Source organism: Salvelinus namaycush, unplaced genomic scaffold (genome assembly GCF_016432855.1).
Source record: "Salvelinus namaycush isolate Seneca unplaced genomic scaffold, SaNama_1.0 Scaffold719, whole genome shotgun sequence".
Classification (NCBI taxonomy): Eukaryota; Metazoa; Chordata; class Actinopteri; order Salmoniformes; family Salmonidae; genus Salvelinus; species Salvelinus namaycush.
Genome location: NW_024061441.1, coordinates 34112 through 53681, shown reverse-complemented (window position 1 = coordinate 53681; position 19570 = coordinate 34112). Strand labels below are relative to the sequence as shown.

Sequence of the window (19570 nt, the reverse complement as noted above, 5' to 3'; positions counted from 1 at the left end):
GGGTTACCTCGTGGTTGATGACCCTCTTGTAGGACTAGGGTTGTGTGTTAGGGGTCAGGGGTTACCTCGTGGTTGATGACCCTCTTGTAGGACTAGGGTTGTGTGTTAGGGTCAGGGGTTACCTCGTGGTTGATGACCCTCTTGTAGGACTAGGGTTGTGTGTTAGGGTCTGGGGTCAGGGGTTACCTCATGGTTGATGACCCTCTTGTAGGACTAGGGTTGTGTGTTAGAGGTCAGGGGTTACCTCGTGGTTGATGACCCTCTTGTAGGACTAGGGTTATGGGTCAGAGGTCAGGGGTTACCTCGTGGTTGATGACCCTCTTGTAGGACTAGGGTTATGTGTTAGGGGTCAGAGGTTACCTTCGTGGTTGATGACCCTCTTGTAGGACTAGGGTTATGTGTTAGGGGTCAGAGGTTACCTCATGGTTGATGACCCTCTTGTAGGACTAGGGTTATGTGTTAGCGGTCAGGGGTCAGGGGTTACCTCGTGGTTGATGACCCTCTTGTAGGACTAGGGTTGTGTGTTAGGGTCTGGGGTCAGGGGTTACCTCGTGGTTGATGACCCTCTTGTAGGACTAGGGTTGTGTGTTAGGGTCTGGGGTCAGGGGTTACCTCGTGGTTGATGACCCTCTTGTAGGACTAGGGTTGTGTGTTAGGGTCTGGGGTCAGGGGTTACCTCGTGGTTGATGACCCTCTTGTAGGACTAGGGTTATGTGTTAGAGGTCAGGGGTCAGGGGTTACCTCGTGGTTGATTACCCTCTTGTAGGACTAGGGTTGTGTGTTAGGGTCTGGGGTCAGGGGTTACCTCGTGGTTGATGACCCTCTTGTAGGACTAGGGTTGTGTGTTAGAGGTCAGGGGTTACCTCCGTGGTTGATGACCCTCTTGTAGGACTAGGGTTGTGTGTTAGAGGTCAGGGGTTACCTCCGTGGTTGATGACCCTCTTGTAGGACTAGGGTTATGTGTTAGAGGTCAGGGGTCAGGGGTTACCTCCGTGGTTGATGACCCTCTTGTAGGACTAGGGTTATGTGTTAGAGGTCAGGGGTCAGGGGTTACCTCGTGGTTGATGACCCTCTTGTAGGACTAGGGTTGTGTGTTAGAGGTCAGGGGTTACCTCCGTGGTTGATGACCCTCTTGTAGGACTAGGGTTATGTGTTAGAGGTCAGGGGTCAGGGGTTACCTCCGTGGTTGATGACCCTCTTGTAGGACTAGGGTTGTGTGTTAGAGGTCAGGGGTTACCTCGTGGTTGATGACCCTCTTGTAGGACTAGGGTTATGTGTTAGAGGTCAGGGGTTACCTCCGTGGTTGATGACCCTCTTGTAGGGTTCTATTGCCTTCATGTCGACTTTGTGTTCCTGGTCTCCTATACGGAACACTCTCCAGCGCCGCCCCTCCTCCCGCTCCTCGGAGGCCGAGTACACCTGGACCGACTCCACCCCCTTCTGCAGAACCTCCGTGGTCTTGGGCTTCGGCAGGTCGTCTGAGAAGAGAGGTTCTTTTGAACTCTTTTCCTACCTTCCCTTTATCCAATAGCACTCCATTTCTATTTGACATTGTGGGGAATTATGACATGCTGAGTGCAACCAATAACCATTTAAATATAATATATGCCCCTGATCAACAGTAATGGCCAATCAGATGAACGATTCAGACAGTGATCATACGAACGGTACATCAAACATGCAACAATCAAGATGGAGGAATGATATAGAGGATGTGGTCTTCAGATCGTGGACAGACAATGACATGGTATTGCCGCTCAACACTCAAGTAACACCTCACTACAGGATAGACTGCCTTTTATTTAAGTCTAAGCCCTGTCTAAAGGGTATATGAAACATATACAAATATATCATTTACGGCTATTAGCCCATACAAACGTATTGAATAAGATTCACTACATGGAACAACATAGTCCACCATAAACCATCTAAAGGAAGTTTGTTCTTTAGTGTCTGTCCTAAATCTGAAAGATAAGGAAACATGTAAAAAAATTTTTTTACATGTATTTAACCCCTTACTTTTGTCACTAAAGTGTCTCCATATATACTTCCATAAATTATTTCGACTGGTACCAGAGGACCTTCAGTCGAGTCTTGTGAGACCTGTGGGCGTCCTAGAGCAAGACATGTACGCGTTCATGAGCGTCTCACCTTTCCACAGAGGGGTCATAGTGGTTTGTAGGCCAAATCGTTCGTCCGCTACAGACGATTTGGTGAGAAGACCCATTTTGGGGATGTCACATGGTCTGACAAACACAGCTCTAGCTCTGTCACCGCCAATGCTGAAGTGTTACAGAGGCAGACGCGGTGGATTGAGATACATCCAACGCAAAACAAATCACCAGCTTAAACTGACTGGTTTTTACGGGATTAGATTTATGCAGGCATCTACCTTAAGGGGTTAAACATCCGTCCTAGTACCAGGATGCAACAGCAAAACTACACTTACCCGTTCTCCTTTTAATATACGTCACATCATAGAAACATAGCTAAATAAGAATAAGTACATGACCAACAATGTACACAAAAATGACTCAAAACAGAAGAAATATCCCTTGATTTGTTCACCGTAAAACAGAAGAAAAAAATATCCCTTGATTTGTTCACATAGTTGATGCAAAGAAACAAAGTACATTTGGTTGATTGACCAGGCAGTATGTCCATGAGACCTTACCACACTTGTTGTTGCCCTGGGAACTGTTGCCAAGACAACAAGGGTAACAGTCCTTCCAGATGACAGAGGCCGGCAGCAGAGCGGAAACACAGAAACAACACCATTTAAACCTGAACCATTTAACTACAGTTAACTGGCCCCATACAACTGTGAGGGTTAGGTTCAACCAATTAAACTTGATTGGACTTAACTGGCCCCAGAACTATTGAACCAGGATTAGTGGAGTCAGCTCCTAGGACAGACTAGTGTCCTGTCCTGGGATAGACTAGTGTCCTGGGATAGACTAATGTCCTGGGATAGACTAATGTCCTGGGATAGACTAATGTCCTGTCTAGGTTTATGTAACCAGGCAGTTAGCTGGATAGGTTTATGTAACCAGAGAATAAGTTGGATAGATATTTTTAACATGGCAGTTAGCGGGAGGGCCATTTCAACTCTAATGACTAGGTTTGGATCCTCTGGGGTCCTAAAGCTGAGGGAGAATTTCACTGAGACTCACACACTACTACTATTGTCCCAGGTTAGGCCATACAAAGTTGATTTACTGTTTAACAGATTTATTTACTTTTAATTGCGGCGAGCGAGCAATTTTTTTTTTTTTTAAAGCATTATTTAAAAAAAAAAAAAAAAAAAGTGTACCCCTTGTAAAAAATACTGAACAACCTCATTACCACGCCTAGCGACCTTACCAAGAGATTTGAGCTTTAATATAATGATTTTGAAATTACCAGTTTCAAATCAAATTGTTTTGTCACATGCACCGAATACAACAGCGAAATGCTACTTACGAAGCCTTAACCAACAATGCAGAGTTAAAAAGTAAGATAAATATTAACTATATAAAAAGATAAATATTAACTATATAAAAAGGAAATAGGAACACCAAAACAATAACGATGTTACTGAACAAAAATATAAAATGTAACACGCAACAATTTCACTGAGTTACAGATCATAAGGAAATCAGTCAATTGAAATACATAAGGCCCTAATCTATGGATTTCACAAGACTGGGAACACAGATATGCATGTCTTTAATGCCTTGGATCAGAAAACCAGTCCGTATCCGCTGTGACAACCACTTGCCTCATGCAGCGTGACATCTTCCCATAGCGTTGATCAAGCTGTTGATTGTGGCCTGTGGAATGTCGTCCCACTCCTCTTCAATGGCTGTGTGAAGTTGCTGGATATTGGCCCTAACTGGAACACGCTGTCGTACACGTCGATCCAGAGCATCCCAAACATGCTTAATGGGCGACATGCAGGCCATGGAAGAACTAGGTCATTTTCAGCTTCCAGGAAATGTGTACATGCCGTCATTGTAAATAAGAATTTGTTCTTAACTGACTTGCCGAGTTAAATAAAGGTTAAATAAATACATTAAAATAATCATCATGATGCTGAAACATGACGGTGGATGAAGGGCACGTCAACGGGCCTCAGGGTCGTCACGGTATCTCTGTTCTAACACAATTGCATTTTAAAAAGATGGCAATTTGAATGTTGTCCGTAGCATATGCCTGCCCATACCATAACCCCACCGCCACCATGGGGCACTCTGTTCAAATCGTTGACATCAGCGCGCCCCCACCTGCCGGTAGAGTTGAGAGAACAGTTTATGACTTGGGTGGCTGGAGTCTAACAATTTTAAGGGCCATCCTCTGACACAGCCTGGTATAGAGATCCTGGAAGGCAGGGAGCTTGGCCCCAGTGATGTACTGGGCCGTACCCACTACCCTCTGTAGTGCCTTGCGGTCGGATGCCAAGCAGTTGCCATACCAGGCGGTGATGCAGCCAGTCAAGATGCTCTCGATGGTGCAGCTGTAGACCTTTTTGAGGATCTGAGGGTCCATGCCAAATCTTTTCAACCTCCTGACGGGGAAGAGGAGTTGTCGAGCCCTCTTCACTACTGTCTTGGTGTGTTTGGACCATGGTAGATCCTTAGTGATGTGGACACCGAGAAACTTGAAGCTCTCAACCCACTCTACTACAGCCTCGTCAATGTGAAAGGGGGCGTGTTTGGCCCTCCATTTCCTGTAGTCCACAATCACTCCTTTGTCTTGCTCACAGTTGAGGGAGAGGTTGTTGTCCTGGCACCACACTTCCAGGTTTCTGACCTCCTTCCTATAGGCCGTCTCATCGTCATTGGTGGTCAGGCCCACCACCGTCGTGTCGTCTGCAAACTTAATAATGGTGTTGGAGTTGTGTGCGGCCAGGGAGTACAGGAAGGGACTGAGCACGCACCTCCGAGGGGCACCCGTGTTGAGGGTCAGCGTGGGGGATGTGCTGTTGCCTACCCTGTCCACCTGGGGGGCTTTGTGCATGGTGATCTTAAGCTTGTGTGCGGCTGCTCGGCCATGGAAACCTATTTCATGAAGCTCCCAACGAGCAGTTCTTGTGCTGAAGTTGCTTCCAGAGGCAGTTTGTAACTCGGTAGTGAGTGTTGCAACCGAGGACTCGCTACACACTTCAGCACTCCCAAGCAATTACAGTTGACCGGCGAAGCTCTAACAGGGCAGAAATTTGACGAAGTGACTTTCTGAAAAGGTGGCATCCTATGACAGTGCCACGTTGAAAGCCAATGTGCTCTTCAGTAAGACCATTCTAATGGTCACACCCAATGTTTGTCTATGGAGATTGAATGGCTGTATGCTCAACTTTATACATGTCAGCAATGGGGATGGCTGAAATAGCCAAATTCATCTGAAGGAGTGGCCACACACTTTTGTATATATAGTGTACTTTGAACAAGGTTTCATTTTCAATTAATCGAAAATGTGAAAAGGCAATCCGCATAAAGGAAAAAAGGGCATTTTGAAACAAGGGATGAGCTTTTCTTTCATCTACTTGAGAACCATTTAAGGTTCAAGTAAACCTTGTGTATAAGTGAAGCTTTTAGAGAGAGGTTTGGTGCTTTTATACACTGCTCAAAAAAATAAAGGGAACACTTAAACAACACAATGTAACTCCAAGTCAATCACACTTCTGTGAAATCAAACTGTCCACTTAGGAAGCAACACTGATTGACAATAAATTGCACATGCTGTTGTGCAAATGGAATAGACAAAAGGTGGAAATTATAGGCAATTAGCAAGACACCCCCAATAAAGGAATGGTTCTGCAGGTGGTGACCACAGACCACTTCTCAGTTCCTATGCTTCCTGGCTGATGTTTTGGTCACTTTTGAATGCTGGCGGTGCTTTCACTCTAGTGGTAGCATGAGACGGAGTCTACAACCCACACAAGTGGCTCAGGTAGTGTACACCTTTCTATAAGCCAAAAGAACAGAGGGTAAAGACGATTTATTCACTCGCCGCAGTTGTCTCATCAAGGTTACCGCGCGCCGGCCTCTATAGCACCGCCTTCTCCTTCTTCGAGTGTCGGGGATTTGGGTCCAGGATAATCAATATGTGACCCGTTTCAGGAAACGAGTTGTATGACGCGGGTCACTACTTCACACGAGAGACATTTGAATGTCTTTTTTTTTTTATATCAAAATGCGTTTTTTTTTATTTTAAGAATTGTCTTCTGGAACACGTGAACTTTCATGTGCCTTAATAGCAAACTCGTATGCCATCTGTAAATACGAATAAAATTGTTAAATTACGAGCCTTTTTGGTTTGGCCACAGAAAAAGTCGGCAACCTTCCTGCTAGCCATGATTGGCTGAGATAATGAGTGGGCTGGACATGCCGAGAGAGGAGTCCGTTGGTCTGACATATAGCAGGCTTCCGTCTATTTGAGCTGGTTAGTATGTCTAACATACCTTTTTTAATTTTTTTAATTTTGTTTAGAAGTAGAACTGCATAAGTGTTGCTCTCCACTTTCTGGAGGACCGAGTTTGTAAATCAGTGGAATTAGAGTGTGATGAGAAAACACGAGGATCTGGATTACATCTTCAAACTAAGGGCAACCAACCGTGAGAAGAGAAGTGTCCATCCATGATGTATACGGCTACATTTTCAGATATTACACAATTCTAATTTTGACAAAGTAATTTCCTTTCCAAGTTAAAGTGTGCTGTTAGCTAGCTAGCTAACGTTAGTTGGCTGGTTCGCTAGCTAACGTTACGTGTATGATCTTATTATTGGTATCTCAGAGGCATTTGCTTGGCTAGTTAACGCCTGATGTTAGCTAGCTACATTGAAACTGATTGGTTATGCAAGTAACCATTTCGGGTACGTTCGTGAATTCAGTCTGGCCATGTACTCAGAATTCAGAGCACTCTCGTCTGAGTGTGCCAGAGCGCAGAATAACTGAAATTTACGAACGCTGAACACCCCTTAAATATGGCCAGTGTCAGTAAATGTGGGCAAAAAAAGCGTAATTAAAATGATGCCAGCAGCACAGTTAGTCACAAACGCCCTGGATAAAATTAAAACAGCCTAACCAGCTCTGCTAGGGCAGGTAAAATGGTCAGAGCGGGGTGGTCAGAGCAGGGTGGTCAGAGCGGGGTGGTCAGAGCGGGGTGGTCAGTGCGGGGTGGTCAGAGCGGGGTGGTCAGAACATCTAGCCAGTTAGCTTGGGTGCTTGACTGCCGTTGGGAGGTCAGAACGTTCAGATCAACGCTACACAAAAAGGCCAGGGTTGGGTGGCACCATACTGGAGCATTATGTTACAACTACCTAATGTTATACAAGTACATCATGTGACAGGTCCATACCTTCCCATTCAAACTCATTACTGTTGTCAGATGGTGTGTCTATATCATCCAGGTCTAGCTCTGTACTCTCCTCATCCAGCTCATCAGACAGCAGAGATCCTTCACTCCGATCCAGAGTCAGGCTGATGTCTGGGGCAGCCAGCTTCTTCTTAGTCTTCTTACCACCACTCAGAGCAGAATAGCCCCCTGCAGAAGCTGGGAGAGGAGAGAGAAGTTAGATATAGGCTAGCCTAGATACCTTACCCCTCTCAGAAGCTAGAGAAAATATATACACATTACATAGCCTGCAGAAGCTGAAGAAAATAAACTCAGCAAAAAAAGAAACGTCCCTTTTTCAGGACCCTGTCTTTCAAAGATAATTTGTAAAAATCCAAATAACTTCACAGATCTTCATTGGAAAGGGTTTAAACACTGTTTCCCATGCTTGTTCAATGAACCATAAACAAACAATAAACAATTAATGAACATGCACCTGTGGAGGATCGTTAAGGCACTAACAGCTTACAGACGGTAGGCAATTAAGGTCACAGTTATGAAAACATAGGACACTAAAGAGGCCTTTCTACAGACTCTGAAAAACACCAAAAGAAAGATGCCCATGGTCCCTGCTCATCTGCGTGAACGTGCCTTAGGCATGCTGCAAGGAGGCATGAGGACTGCAGATGTGGCCAGGGCAATAAATTGCAATGTCCGTACTGTGAGACGCCTAACACCTTCCCCAAACCGGCTGCGGGCATGCGCCATCGTGCGCTATCGTGCATAAATGTATTTTGCCCCCCCACACCAAACGCGATCACGACACGCAGGTTAAAATATCAAAACAAACTCTGAACCAATGACATTCATTTGGGGACAGGTCGAAAAGCATTAAACATGTATGGTAATTTAGCTAGTTAGCTTGCACTTGCTAGCTAACGTTAATTTGTCCTATTTAGCTAGCTTGCTGTTGTCCTGGGATATAAACATTGAGTTGTTATTTTACCTGAAATGCTCAAGGACCTCTACTCCGACAATTAATCCACACATAAAACGGCCAACCGAATCGTTTCTAGGCATCCAGGCTTTTTCATCGTTTAAATTATACGGTGATCGCATCTAAACTTTTATTGTATTACCACGACTACCGGCAAAACAGTTAGTCTTTCTATCACCCACGTGGGTATAACCAATGTGGAGATGGCACGTGGGTACCTGCTTCTATAAACCAATGAGGAGATGGGAGAGGCAGGACTTGCAGCGCGATCTGCGTCAGAAATAGGAACGACATCTATTTTAGCCCTTGGTGTCGCAGACGCTCGTTGGCGCGCGCAAGCAGTGTGGGTGCAGTAATTGAATAACATGGATTTCTAAATTTATTTTGCGACGCACGCGACGTGTCCGGTCTGGTCAGCATGTAAGACAGGGCTACAGGGAGACGGACAGCTGATCGTCCTCGCATTGGCAGACCACGTGTAACAACACCTGCACAGGATCGGTACATCCGAACATCACACCTGCAGGACAGGTACAGGATGGCAACAACAACTGCCCGAGTTACACCAGGAACGCACAATCCCTCCATCAGTGCTCAGACTGTCCACAATAGGCTGAGAGAGGCTGGACTGAGGGCTTGTAGGCCTGTTGTAAAGCAAGTACTCACCAGACATCACCAGCAACAACGTCGCCTATGGGCACAAACCCACCGTCGCTGGACCAGACAGGACTGGCAAAAAGTGCTCTTCACTGACGAGTCGCGGTTTTGTCTCACCAGGGTTGATGGTTGGATTCGTGTTTATCGTCGAAGGAATGAGCGTTACACCGAGGTCTGTACTCTGGACCAGGATAGATTTGGAGGTGGAGGGTCCGTCATGGTCTGGGGCGGTGTGTCACAGCATCATCGGACTGAGCTTGTTGTCATTGCAAGCAATCACAATGCTGTGCGTTACAGGGAAGACATCCTCCTCCCTCATGTGGTACCCTTCCTGCAGGCTCATCCTGACATGACCCTCCAGCATGACAATGCCACCAGCCATACTGCTCGTTCTGTGCTTGATTTCCTGCAAGACAGGAATGTCAGTGTTCTGCCATGGCCAGCGAAGAGCCCGGATCTCAATCCCATTGAGCACGTCTTGGACCTGTTGGATCGGAGGGTGAGGGCTAGAGCCATTCCCCCCAGAAATGTCCGGGAACTTGCAGGTCCCTTGGTGGAAGAATGGGGTAACATCTCACAGCAAGAACTGGCAACTCTGGTGCAGTCCATGAGGAGGAGATGCACTGCAGTACTTAATGCAGCTGGTGGCCACACCAGATACTGACTGTTGATTTTGACCCCCCCTTTGTTCAGGGACACATTATTCCATTTCTGTTAGTCACATGTCTGTGGAACTTGTTCAGTTTATGTCTCAGTTGTTGAATCTTATGTTCATACAAATATTTACACATGTTCAGTTTGGTGAAAATAAATAGAGTTGACAGTGAGAGGACGTTTCTTTTTTTACTGAGTTTATTTCCTTTTTAAATTTTGTTAATATTTGTCTTACTTTTTAACTCTGCATTGTTGTGAACGGGCAAGTTGCATTTCACTTAAAGGTCTACACCTGTTCGGTGCATGTGACCAATAACATTTGATTCAATGTATTATTTGATTACATATCCTGCAGAAGATGGAGAAAAAGTATACACCACATGACCATAAGTATGTGGACACCTGCTGGTCAAACATCTCTTTCCAAAATCATGGGCATTAATATGGAGTTGGTCCCCCCTTTGCTGCTATAACAGCCTCCACCCTTCTGGGAAGGCTTTCCACTTGATGTTGGAAAATTGCTGTGGGGACTTGCTTCCATTCAGCCATAAGAGCATTAGTCAGGTCGGGCACTAAGTGGTTGGGCCTGCCTCGCAGTCAGCTTTCCAATTCATTCCAAAGGTGTTCGATGGGGTTGAGGTCAGGGCTCTGTGCAGGCCAGTCAAGTTATTCCACACCGATCTCAACAAACCATCTCGACAAAAATATTTCTTCACATTTACAAACAGTCCATTTATATTTTCCAACGGGGCTATACATTTGGGTGAGGTTTGAAACAAGTAGCCTTGTTTAAATACAATTAAACCATCTAGTGTTCAGTGAATTAACAACACAACATCCAATCACATTAACCATTACTCTCTCGCGGGAATTCTACTAACGGTCTGCATGTAGCCAAAAGTAGCTGCTGCTCATTCCGTTCGCTCGGAAATGGATAAATGGTTAAAAAAAAAAAAGGCCCGCGTCCATAGAGACACATACCAGCCTCTAATGGTAGTACTGCTACTACCAGCAGTACTACACCTGCACCTGTCAACGACACAAGTTGTTCTGCTTCCACGAGAACATCCAATGCTAGCATCAGTAATTCTACATTTGTTGTTAGCCCAGCTAGCATGGACACTGACAGTTGTGAATCTGATGCAGCCGAAGAGCTACTGCCCCGTTACTCGGGAAAGCACCGAACAGACAGGGACGTTGGACCATCGAAGAGACGCAAATATGATGAGAACTACATTGATTTGGTGTTCACTTATATTGGGAGTAGTGCCTTTCCTCAGCCAGAGTGTTTTATATGTGCTAAAGTACTCTCTCACAACTCTTGCGCAGACATTTAGAAACAAAACATGACAATTTGAAAAATAAACCAGAGGAGTTTTTTGAGCAAGAATTAAGACGACTTTCGAGTAGTAAGACATGTATAAAAGCAACAGATATCATTAATAAGAAGGGGCTAGAACCGTTTCATATGGTGAGCTACCGAGGGGCTAGGACAGGCAAGCCCCATACCATTGTGGGGGACTTAATTCTTCCTGCTGCCACGGATATGGCTGGGGGAAAAGGCCCAAAAAACTATACAGACAAACACCGTTCCACAACGCATCAGTGACATTTATTTATTTCACCTTTATTTAACCAGGTCGGCCAGTTGAGAACAAGTTCTCATTTACAACTGCGACCTGGCCAAGATAAAGCATAGCAGTGTGACACAGACAACAACACAGAGTTACACATGGAATAAACAATAAACAAGTCAATGACACAGTAAACAAAAGAAAGTCTATATACAGTGTGTGCAAAAGTCATGAGGAGGTAGGCAATAAATAGGCCATAGGAGCGAATAATTACAATTTAGAATAGATGAGCAGATGATGATGTGCAAGTAGAGATACTCGTGTGTAAAAGAGCAGAAAAGTAAATAAAATAAAAACAGTATGGGGATGAGGTAGGTAGATTGGGTGGGCTATTTACAGATGGACTATCTACAGCTGCAGCGATCGGTTAGCTTCTCAGATAGCTGATGTTTAAAGTTGGTGAGGGAAATAAAATTATCCAACTTCAGCGATTTTTGCAATTCGTTCCAGTCACTGGCAGCAGAGAACTGGAAGGAAAGGCGGCCAAAGTAAGTGGTTGCTTTGGGAATGACCAGTGAGATATACCTGCTGGAGCGCGTGCTACAGGTGGGTGTTGTTATCGTGACCAGTGAACTGAGATAAGGCGGGGCTTTACCTAGCATAGCCTTGTAGATGACCTGGAGCCAGTGGGTCTGGCGACGAATATGTAGCGAGGGCCAGCCGACTAGAGCATACAGGACATGGCAAGAGATGTTTTAAAACAATTACTGCTTCGCATACAAGCCAGTGAATTGGTGGGCTCCTGGTATATGTCTGTTAGGTTTATGGGGGGTCAATTAAGGAAGACATCCTCTTCTGCAAACCACAACAGGAGAGGATATTTTTTTAAGTACTGATGGCACAAGCGCCATTACAGGGAGACATGAGTGAGGAGTGGTAACGCATGTGCAAACAGTTGCTCCCGACGCCACTTGGGTACACTGCAACAACCACTGAGGCTCTTGCTGCCAAGGGAATGCCTGACATATGTTTTGGACACTACAGTGAAAATAGTTAACTTTGTTAAAACAAGGCCCCTGAACTCTCGTGTATTTTCTGCATTATGCAATGATATGGGCAGCGACCATGTAACACTTTTACAACATACGGAAGGTTGCGCTGGTTATCAAGGGGTAAATTATTTACATTTTGTTTGGAATTGAGAGACGAGCTTAATGTTCTCTTTTCTGACCATCATTTTTACTTGTCTGACCAATTGCATGATGACGAGTTTCTCACACGACTGGCCTATCTGGGTGATGTTTTCTCTCGCCTGAATGATCTGAATCTAGGATTACAGGGACTCTCTCCAACTATATTCAACGTGCGGGGCAAAATTGAGGCTATGATTAAGAAGTTGGAGCTCTTATCTGTCTGCATTAACAAGGACAACACACAGGTCTTTCCATCAGTGTATGATTTTTTGCAAATGAACTCAAGCTTATGGACAATGTCAAATGTGATATAGCGAAGCACCTGAGTGAGCTGGGTGCGCAATTACGCAGGTACTTTCCTGAAACGGATGACACAAACAACTGGATTCGTCATCCCTTTCATGGCCCTGCCTCCAGTCCACTTACTGATATCTGAACAAGAGAGTCTCATCGAAATTGCAACAAGCGGTTCTGTGAAAATGGAATTTAATCAGAAGCCAGAGTTCTGGATTGGGCTCAGAGTATCCTGCCTTGGCAGATCGTGCTGTTAAGACACTGATGCCCTTTTGCAACCACGTACCTATGTGAGAGTGGATTCTCGGCCCTCACTAGCATGAAAACTAAATACAGGCACAGACTGTGTGTGGAAAATGATTTAAGACCGAGACTCTCTCCAATACAACCCAACATTGTAGAGTTATGTACATCCTGTCAAGCACACCCTTCTCATTAACCTGTGGTGAGTTATTCTCAATTTTCGATGAACAAATAAGGTTTTATATGTAAGATGAACTTCTTAGCGCTAGGGGTCAGATTTTTTTATTTTCTTAAAATAACGTTCCCAAGGTAAACTGACATTTTCTCAGGCCCAGAACGTAGAATATGCATATAATTGAAAACAGTCCAAAGTGTCCAAAACTGTCAAAATATTGTCTGTGAGTATAACAATACTTATTCTGCAGGCGAAAACCTGAGAAAATCTAACCCGGAAGTGATATTTTTTTTTATCTGTGTTTCCTAGACGGTCTTTCTTCCATTTAAAGGGGTATCAACCAGATTCCTTTTCCAATGGCTTCCTCAGGCTGTGACCAGGCTTTAGACATAGTTTCAGGCTTTTATTTTGGAAAAATTTGAGAGATTTTTCAAAACTAGTGAGGTGTCCTCTGATTAGTTCCTGCGCGCGAGAGAGGTAGCTCTCCATTTTTTTTTTCTCTTTTATTGAATAGGTTACGGTCCGGTTGAAATATTATCGATTATGTATGTTAAAAACAACCTGAGGATTGATTATAAAAAACATTTGACATGTTTCTACGAACATTACGGATACTTTTTGGTATTTTCGTCGAACGGAACGAGGCTTTGGTTTTCTGAACTAACGCGCAACCCAAATGGCGTTTTTTTGTTATAAAAGTAATATTTATCGAACAAAAATAACATTTATTGTTTAACTGGGAGCCTCGTGAGTACAAACATCCAAAGATTATCAAAGGTAAGCGATTAATTTTATTGCTTTTCTGACTTTCGTGACCATGCTAATTTGGGGATAGCTGTTGTAGCATTGATTGATAAACTCACAAAAGCTTGGATTGCTTTCGCTGCAAAGCATATCTTCAAAATCTGACACGATAGGTGGATTAAAAACAAGCTAAGCTGTGTTTTGGTATATTTCACTTGTGATTGCATGATTATAAATATTTTTAGTAATATTTTTGAATTTGGCGCCCTGCAACTCAGCGGTTGTTTAGGAAAATGATCCCGCTAAAGGGATCCGTAGCGCAGAGAAGTTAAATAAAGAGCAAAATAATGTATTATTAAATTATTATTTGTGCCCTGGTCATATAAGAGCTCTTTGTCACTTCCCACGAGCCGGGTTGTGAAAAACTCACACACATTCTTATGTTTAATAAATATATCGTATAGGGTGTGTGGCAGGCTTACAATGACGGCAAAAAAATATATTTGAGAATGCGCTGACCCTGGTGCTCGAGGGGGTACGCTGACCCTGGTGCTAGAGGGGGTACGCTGACCCTGGTGCTAGAGGGGGTACGCTGACCCTGGTGCTAGAGGGGGTACGCTGACCCTGGTGCTAGAGGGGGTACGCTGACCCTGGTGCTAGAGGGGGTACGCTGACCCTGGTGCTAGAGGGGGTACGCTGACCCTGGTGCTAGAGGGGGTACGCTGACCCTGGTGCTAGAGGGGGTACGCTGACCCTGGTGATAGAGGGGGTACGCTGACCCTGGTGCTAGAGGGCTACTCGGTAGTGAGTGTTGCAACTGAGGACAGACGAGTTAAATTTGAAGGGCTGTCCACATACTTTTGTTTATATATTGTATATACACATTACATAGTCTGCAGAGCTGGAGAAAATATATACACATTACATAGCCTGCAGAGTTGGAGACAATATATACACATTACATAGCCTGCAGAGTTGGAGAAAATATATACACATTACATAGCCTGCAGAGCTGGAGAAAATATATACACATTACATAGCCTGCAGAGTTGGAGAAAATATATACACATTACATAGCCTGCAGAGCTGGAGAAAATATATACACATTACATAGCCTGCAGAGCTGGAGAAAATATATACACATTACATAGCCTGCAGAGCTGGTGAAAATATATACATATTACATAGCCTGCAGAGCTGGAGAAAATATATACACATTACATAGCCTGCAGAGCTGGAGAAAATATATACACATTACATAGCCTGCAGAGCTGGTGAAAATATATACATATTACATAGCCTGCAGAGCTGGAGAAAATATATACACATTACATAGCCTGCAGAGCTGGTGAAAATATATACATATTACATAGCCTGCAGAGCTGGAGAAAATATATACACATTACATAGCCTGCAGATGGAGGTTTAATACCCTGACCTAGTGAGATATACACTGCTCAGAGACGAGCTTAAGGGAACACTTAAACAACACAATGTAACTCCAAGTCAATCACACTTCTGTGAAATCAAACTGTCCACTTAGGAAGCAACACTGATTAACAATACATTTCACATGCTGTTGTGCAAATGGAATAGACAACAGGTGGAAATTATAGGCAATTAGCAAGACACCCCCAATAAAGGAGTGATTCTGCAGGTGGTGACCACAGACCACTTCTCAGTTCCTTTGCTTCCTGGCTGATGTTTTGGTCACTTTTGAATGCTGGCGCTGCATCACATAACCCAGAGATGCGGCATCACATAACCCAGAGATGCGGCATCACATAACCCAGAGATGCGGCATCACATAACCCAGAGATGCGGCATCACATAACCCAGAGATGCGGCATCACATAACCCAGAGATGCGGCATCACATAACCCAGAGATGCGGCATCACATAACCCAGAGATGCGGCATCACATAACCCAGAGATGCGGCATCACATAACCCAGAGATGCGGCATCACATAACCCAGAGATGCGGCATCACATAACCCAGAGATGCGGCATCACATAACCCAGAGATGCGGCATCACATAACCCAGAGATGCGGCATCACATAACCCAGAGATGCGGCATCACATAACCCAGAGATGCGGCATCACATAACCCAGAGATGCGGCATCACATAACCCAGAGATGCGGCATCACATAACCCAGAGATGCGGCATCACATAACCCAGAGATGCGGCATCACATAACCCAGAGATGCGGCATCACATAACCCAGAGATGCGGCATCACATAACCCAGAGATGCGGCATCACATAACCCAGAGATGTGGCATCACATAACCCAGAGATGCGGCAGCAGATAACCCAGAGATGTGGCAGCACATAACCCAGAGATGTGGCAGCACATAACCCAGAGATGTGGCATCACATAACCCAGAGATGTGGCATCACATAACCTACCGATGTGGCATCACATAACCCAGAGATGTGGCAGCACATAACCCAGAGATGCGGCAGCACATAACCCAGAGATGCGGCATCACATAACCCAGAGATGCGGCATCACATAACCCAGAGATGCGGCATCACATAACCCAGAGATGCGGCATCACATAACCCAGAGATGCGGCATCACATAACCCAGAGATGCGGCAGCAGATAACCCAGAGATGCGGCAGCACATAACCCAGAGATGTGGCATCACATAACCCAGAGATGTGGCATCACATAACCCAGAGATGTGGCATCACATAACCCAGAGATGTGGCATCACATAACCCAGAGATGTGGCATCACATAACCCAGAGATGTGGCATCACATAACCCAGAGATGTGGCATCACATAACCTACCGATGTGGCATCACATAACCCAGAGATGTGGCAGCAGATAACCCAGAGATGTGGCATCACATAACCCAGAGATGTGGCATCACATAACCCAGAGATGTGGCATCACATAACCCAGAGATGTGGCATCACATAACCCAGAGATGTGGCATCACATAACCCAGAGATGTGGCATCACATAACCTACCGATGTGGCATCACATAACCCAGAGATGTGGCAGCAGATAACCCAGAGATGTGGCATCACATAACCCAGAGATGTGGCATCACATAACCCAGAGATGTGGCATCACATAACCCAGAGATGTGGCATCACATAACCCAGAGATGTGGCATCACATAACCCAGAGATGTGGCATCACATAACCTACCGATGTGGCATCACATAACCCAGAGATGTGGCAGCACAGACAAATGATGACATGAACAACATGCAACATCTGAGGTTTGGCGGATACTGATGAGCAGAGATACTGAATGGCGTTCTTACCAGACTGTCCTTCTCCAGAGCGTCCAGTGAAGAGATCTTCACCCAGCTGAATGTCCTCCTCTTCCTCCTCAGGTAGGGGCCTACAGACACACAACAACAGGTCATCTATAACCCTTCCTCCTCACACAACAACAGTAGAGGATATAGCTGCTATTACCACTACTAACTAACTGCTCGTTCAGTCTTGAAAGCATTATAATAACATATACACTACATAGACAAAAGTATGTGGACACCCCTTCAAATTAGTGGATTTGTCTACCATTGGGAGTAGAATGGCCTTACTGAAGAGCTCGGTGACTTTTCAAATGTATACCAACTGTGTTGTTATTGTGGAAACGTTTAGCAGCAACAACGGCTCAGCCGCAAAGTAGTAGGCCACACAAGCTCACAGAACGGGACCGCCGAGGGCTGAAGCGTGTAGCGTGTAAAAACCGTCTGACCTCAGTGTTCCAAACTGCCTCTGGAAGCAACGTCAGTTCAATAACCTTTTTGTCGCCCTTTAGTTCCAGTGAAGGGAAATCTTAACGCTACAGCATACAATGACCTTCTAGATGATTTTGTGCTTCCAACTTAGTGGAAGGCCCTTTCATGTTTCAGCATGACAATGCCACCGTGCACAAAGCGAGGTCAATACAGAAATGGTTTGTTGAGATCGGTGTGGAAGAAGTTGACTGGCCTGCACAGAGCCCTGACCTTAACCCCATCAAACACCTTTGGGATAAATTGAAACGCCGACTGCGAGACAGGCCTAATCGCCCAACATCATTGCCTCACTAAAGCTCTGATGGCTGAATGGAAGCAAATCCCTGCAGCAATGTTCCAACATCTAGTGGAAAGCCTTCCCAGAAGAGTGGAGGCTGTTATAGCAGCAATGTTCCAACATCTAGTGGAAAGCCTTCCCAGAAGAGTGGAGGCTGTTATAGCAGCAATGTTCCAACATCTAGTGGAAAGCCTTCCCAGAAGAGTGGAGGCTGTTATAGCAGCAATGTTCCAACATCTAGTGGAAAGCCTTCCCAGAAGAGTGGAGGCTGTTATAGCAGCAATGTTCCAACATCTACTGGAAAGCCTTCCCAGAAGAGTGGAGGCTGTTACAGCAGCAATGTTCCAACATCTAGTGGAAAGCCTTCCCAGAAGAGTGGAGGCTGTTATAGCAGCAATGTTCCAACATCTAGTGGAAAGCCTTCCCAGAAGAGTGGAGGCTGTTATAGCAGCAATGTTCCAACATCTAGTGGAAAGCCTTCCCAGAAGAGTGGAGGCTGTTATAGCAGCAATGTTCTAACATCTAGTGGAAAGCCTTCCCAGAAGAGTGGAGGCTGTTATAGCAGCAATGTTCCTACATCTAGTGGAAAGCCTTCCCAGAAGAGTGGAGGCTGTTATAGCAGCAATGTTCCAACATCTAGTGGAAAGCCTTCCCAGAAGAGTGGAGGCTGTTATAGCAGCAATGTTCCAACATCTAGTGGAAAGCCTTCCCAGAAGAGTGGAGGCTGTTATAGCAGCAATGTTCCAACATCTAGTGGAAAGCCTTCCCAGAAGAGTGGAGGCTGTTATAGCAGCAATGTTCCAACATCTAGTGGAAAGTCTTCCCAGAAGAGTGGAGGCTGTTATAGCAGCAATGTTCCAACATCTAGTGGAAAGCCTTCCCAGAAGAGTGGAGGCTGTTATAGCAGCAATGTTCCAACATCTAGTGGAAAGCCTTCCCAGAAGAGCGGAGGCTGTTATAGCAGCAATGTTCCAACATCTAGTGGAAAGCCTTCCCAGAAGAGTGGAGGCTGTTATAGCAGCAATGATCCAACATCTAGAGGAAAGCCTTCCCAGAAGAATGGAGGCTGTTACAGCAGCAATGTTCCAACATCTAGTGGAAAGCCTTCCCAGAAGAGTGGAGGCTGTTATAGCAGCAATGTTCCAACATCTAGTGGAAAGCCTTCCCAGAAGAGTGGAGGCTGTTATAGCAGCAATGTTCCAACATCTAGTGGAAAGTCTTCCCAGAAGAGTGGAGGCTGTTATAGCAGCAATGTTCCTAAATCTAGTGGAAAGCCTTCCCAGAAGAGCGGAGGCTGTTATAGCAGCAATGTTCCAACATCTAGTGGAAAGCCTTCCCAGAAGAGTGGAGGCTGTTATAGCAGCAATGATCCAACATCTAGAGGAAAGCCTTCCCAGAAGAATGGAGGCTGTTACAGCAGCAATGTTCCAACATCTAGTGGAAAGCCTTCCCAGAAGAGTGGAGGCTGTTATAGCAGCAATGTTCCAACATCTAGTGGAAAGCCTTCCCAGAAGAGTGGAGGCTGTTATAGCAGCAATGATCCAACATCTAGAGGAAAGCCTTCCCAGAAGAATGGAGGCTGTTACAGCAGCAATGTTCCAACATCTAGTGGAAAGCCTTCCCAGAAGAGCGGAGGCTGTTATAGCAGCAATGTTCCTACATCTAGTGGAAA

The 19570-nt window shown here is 45.2% G+C and overlaps 1 protein-coding gene across 2 annotated transcripts in view; it reads right to left on the bottom strand.

Annotated features, from left to right (window-relative positions):
• bnip2 (BCL2 interacting protein 2) overlaps window positions 1–19570 on the bottom strand; it is a 69685-nt gene that overhangs the window by 29577 nt on the left and 20538 nt on the right. For both annotated transcript variants that reach the window (XM_038987400.1, XM_038987401.1), the window contains exons 3-5: window positions 17136–17215; window positions 7337–7531; window positions 1296–1478 (exon numbers count right to left, since the gene is read on the bottom strand). In XM_038987400.1, the coding sequence (XP_038843328.1) occupies window positions 1296–1478; window positions 7337–7531; window positions 17136–17215 (458 nt within the window). The remainder of the gene's footprint in view (window positions 1–1295; window positions 1479–7336; window positions 7532–17135; window positions 17216–19570) is intronic.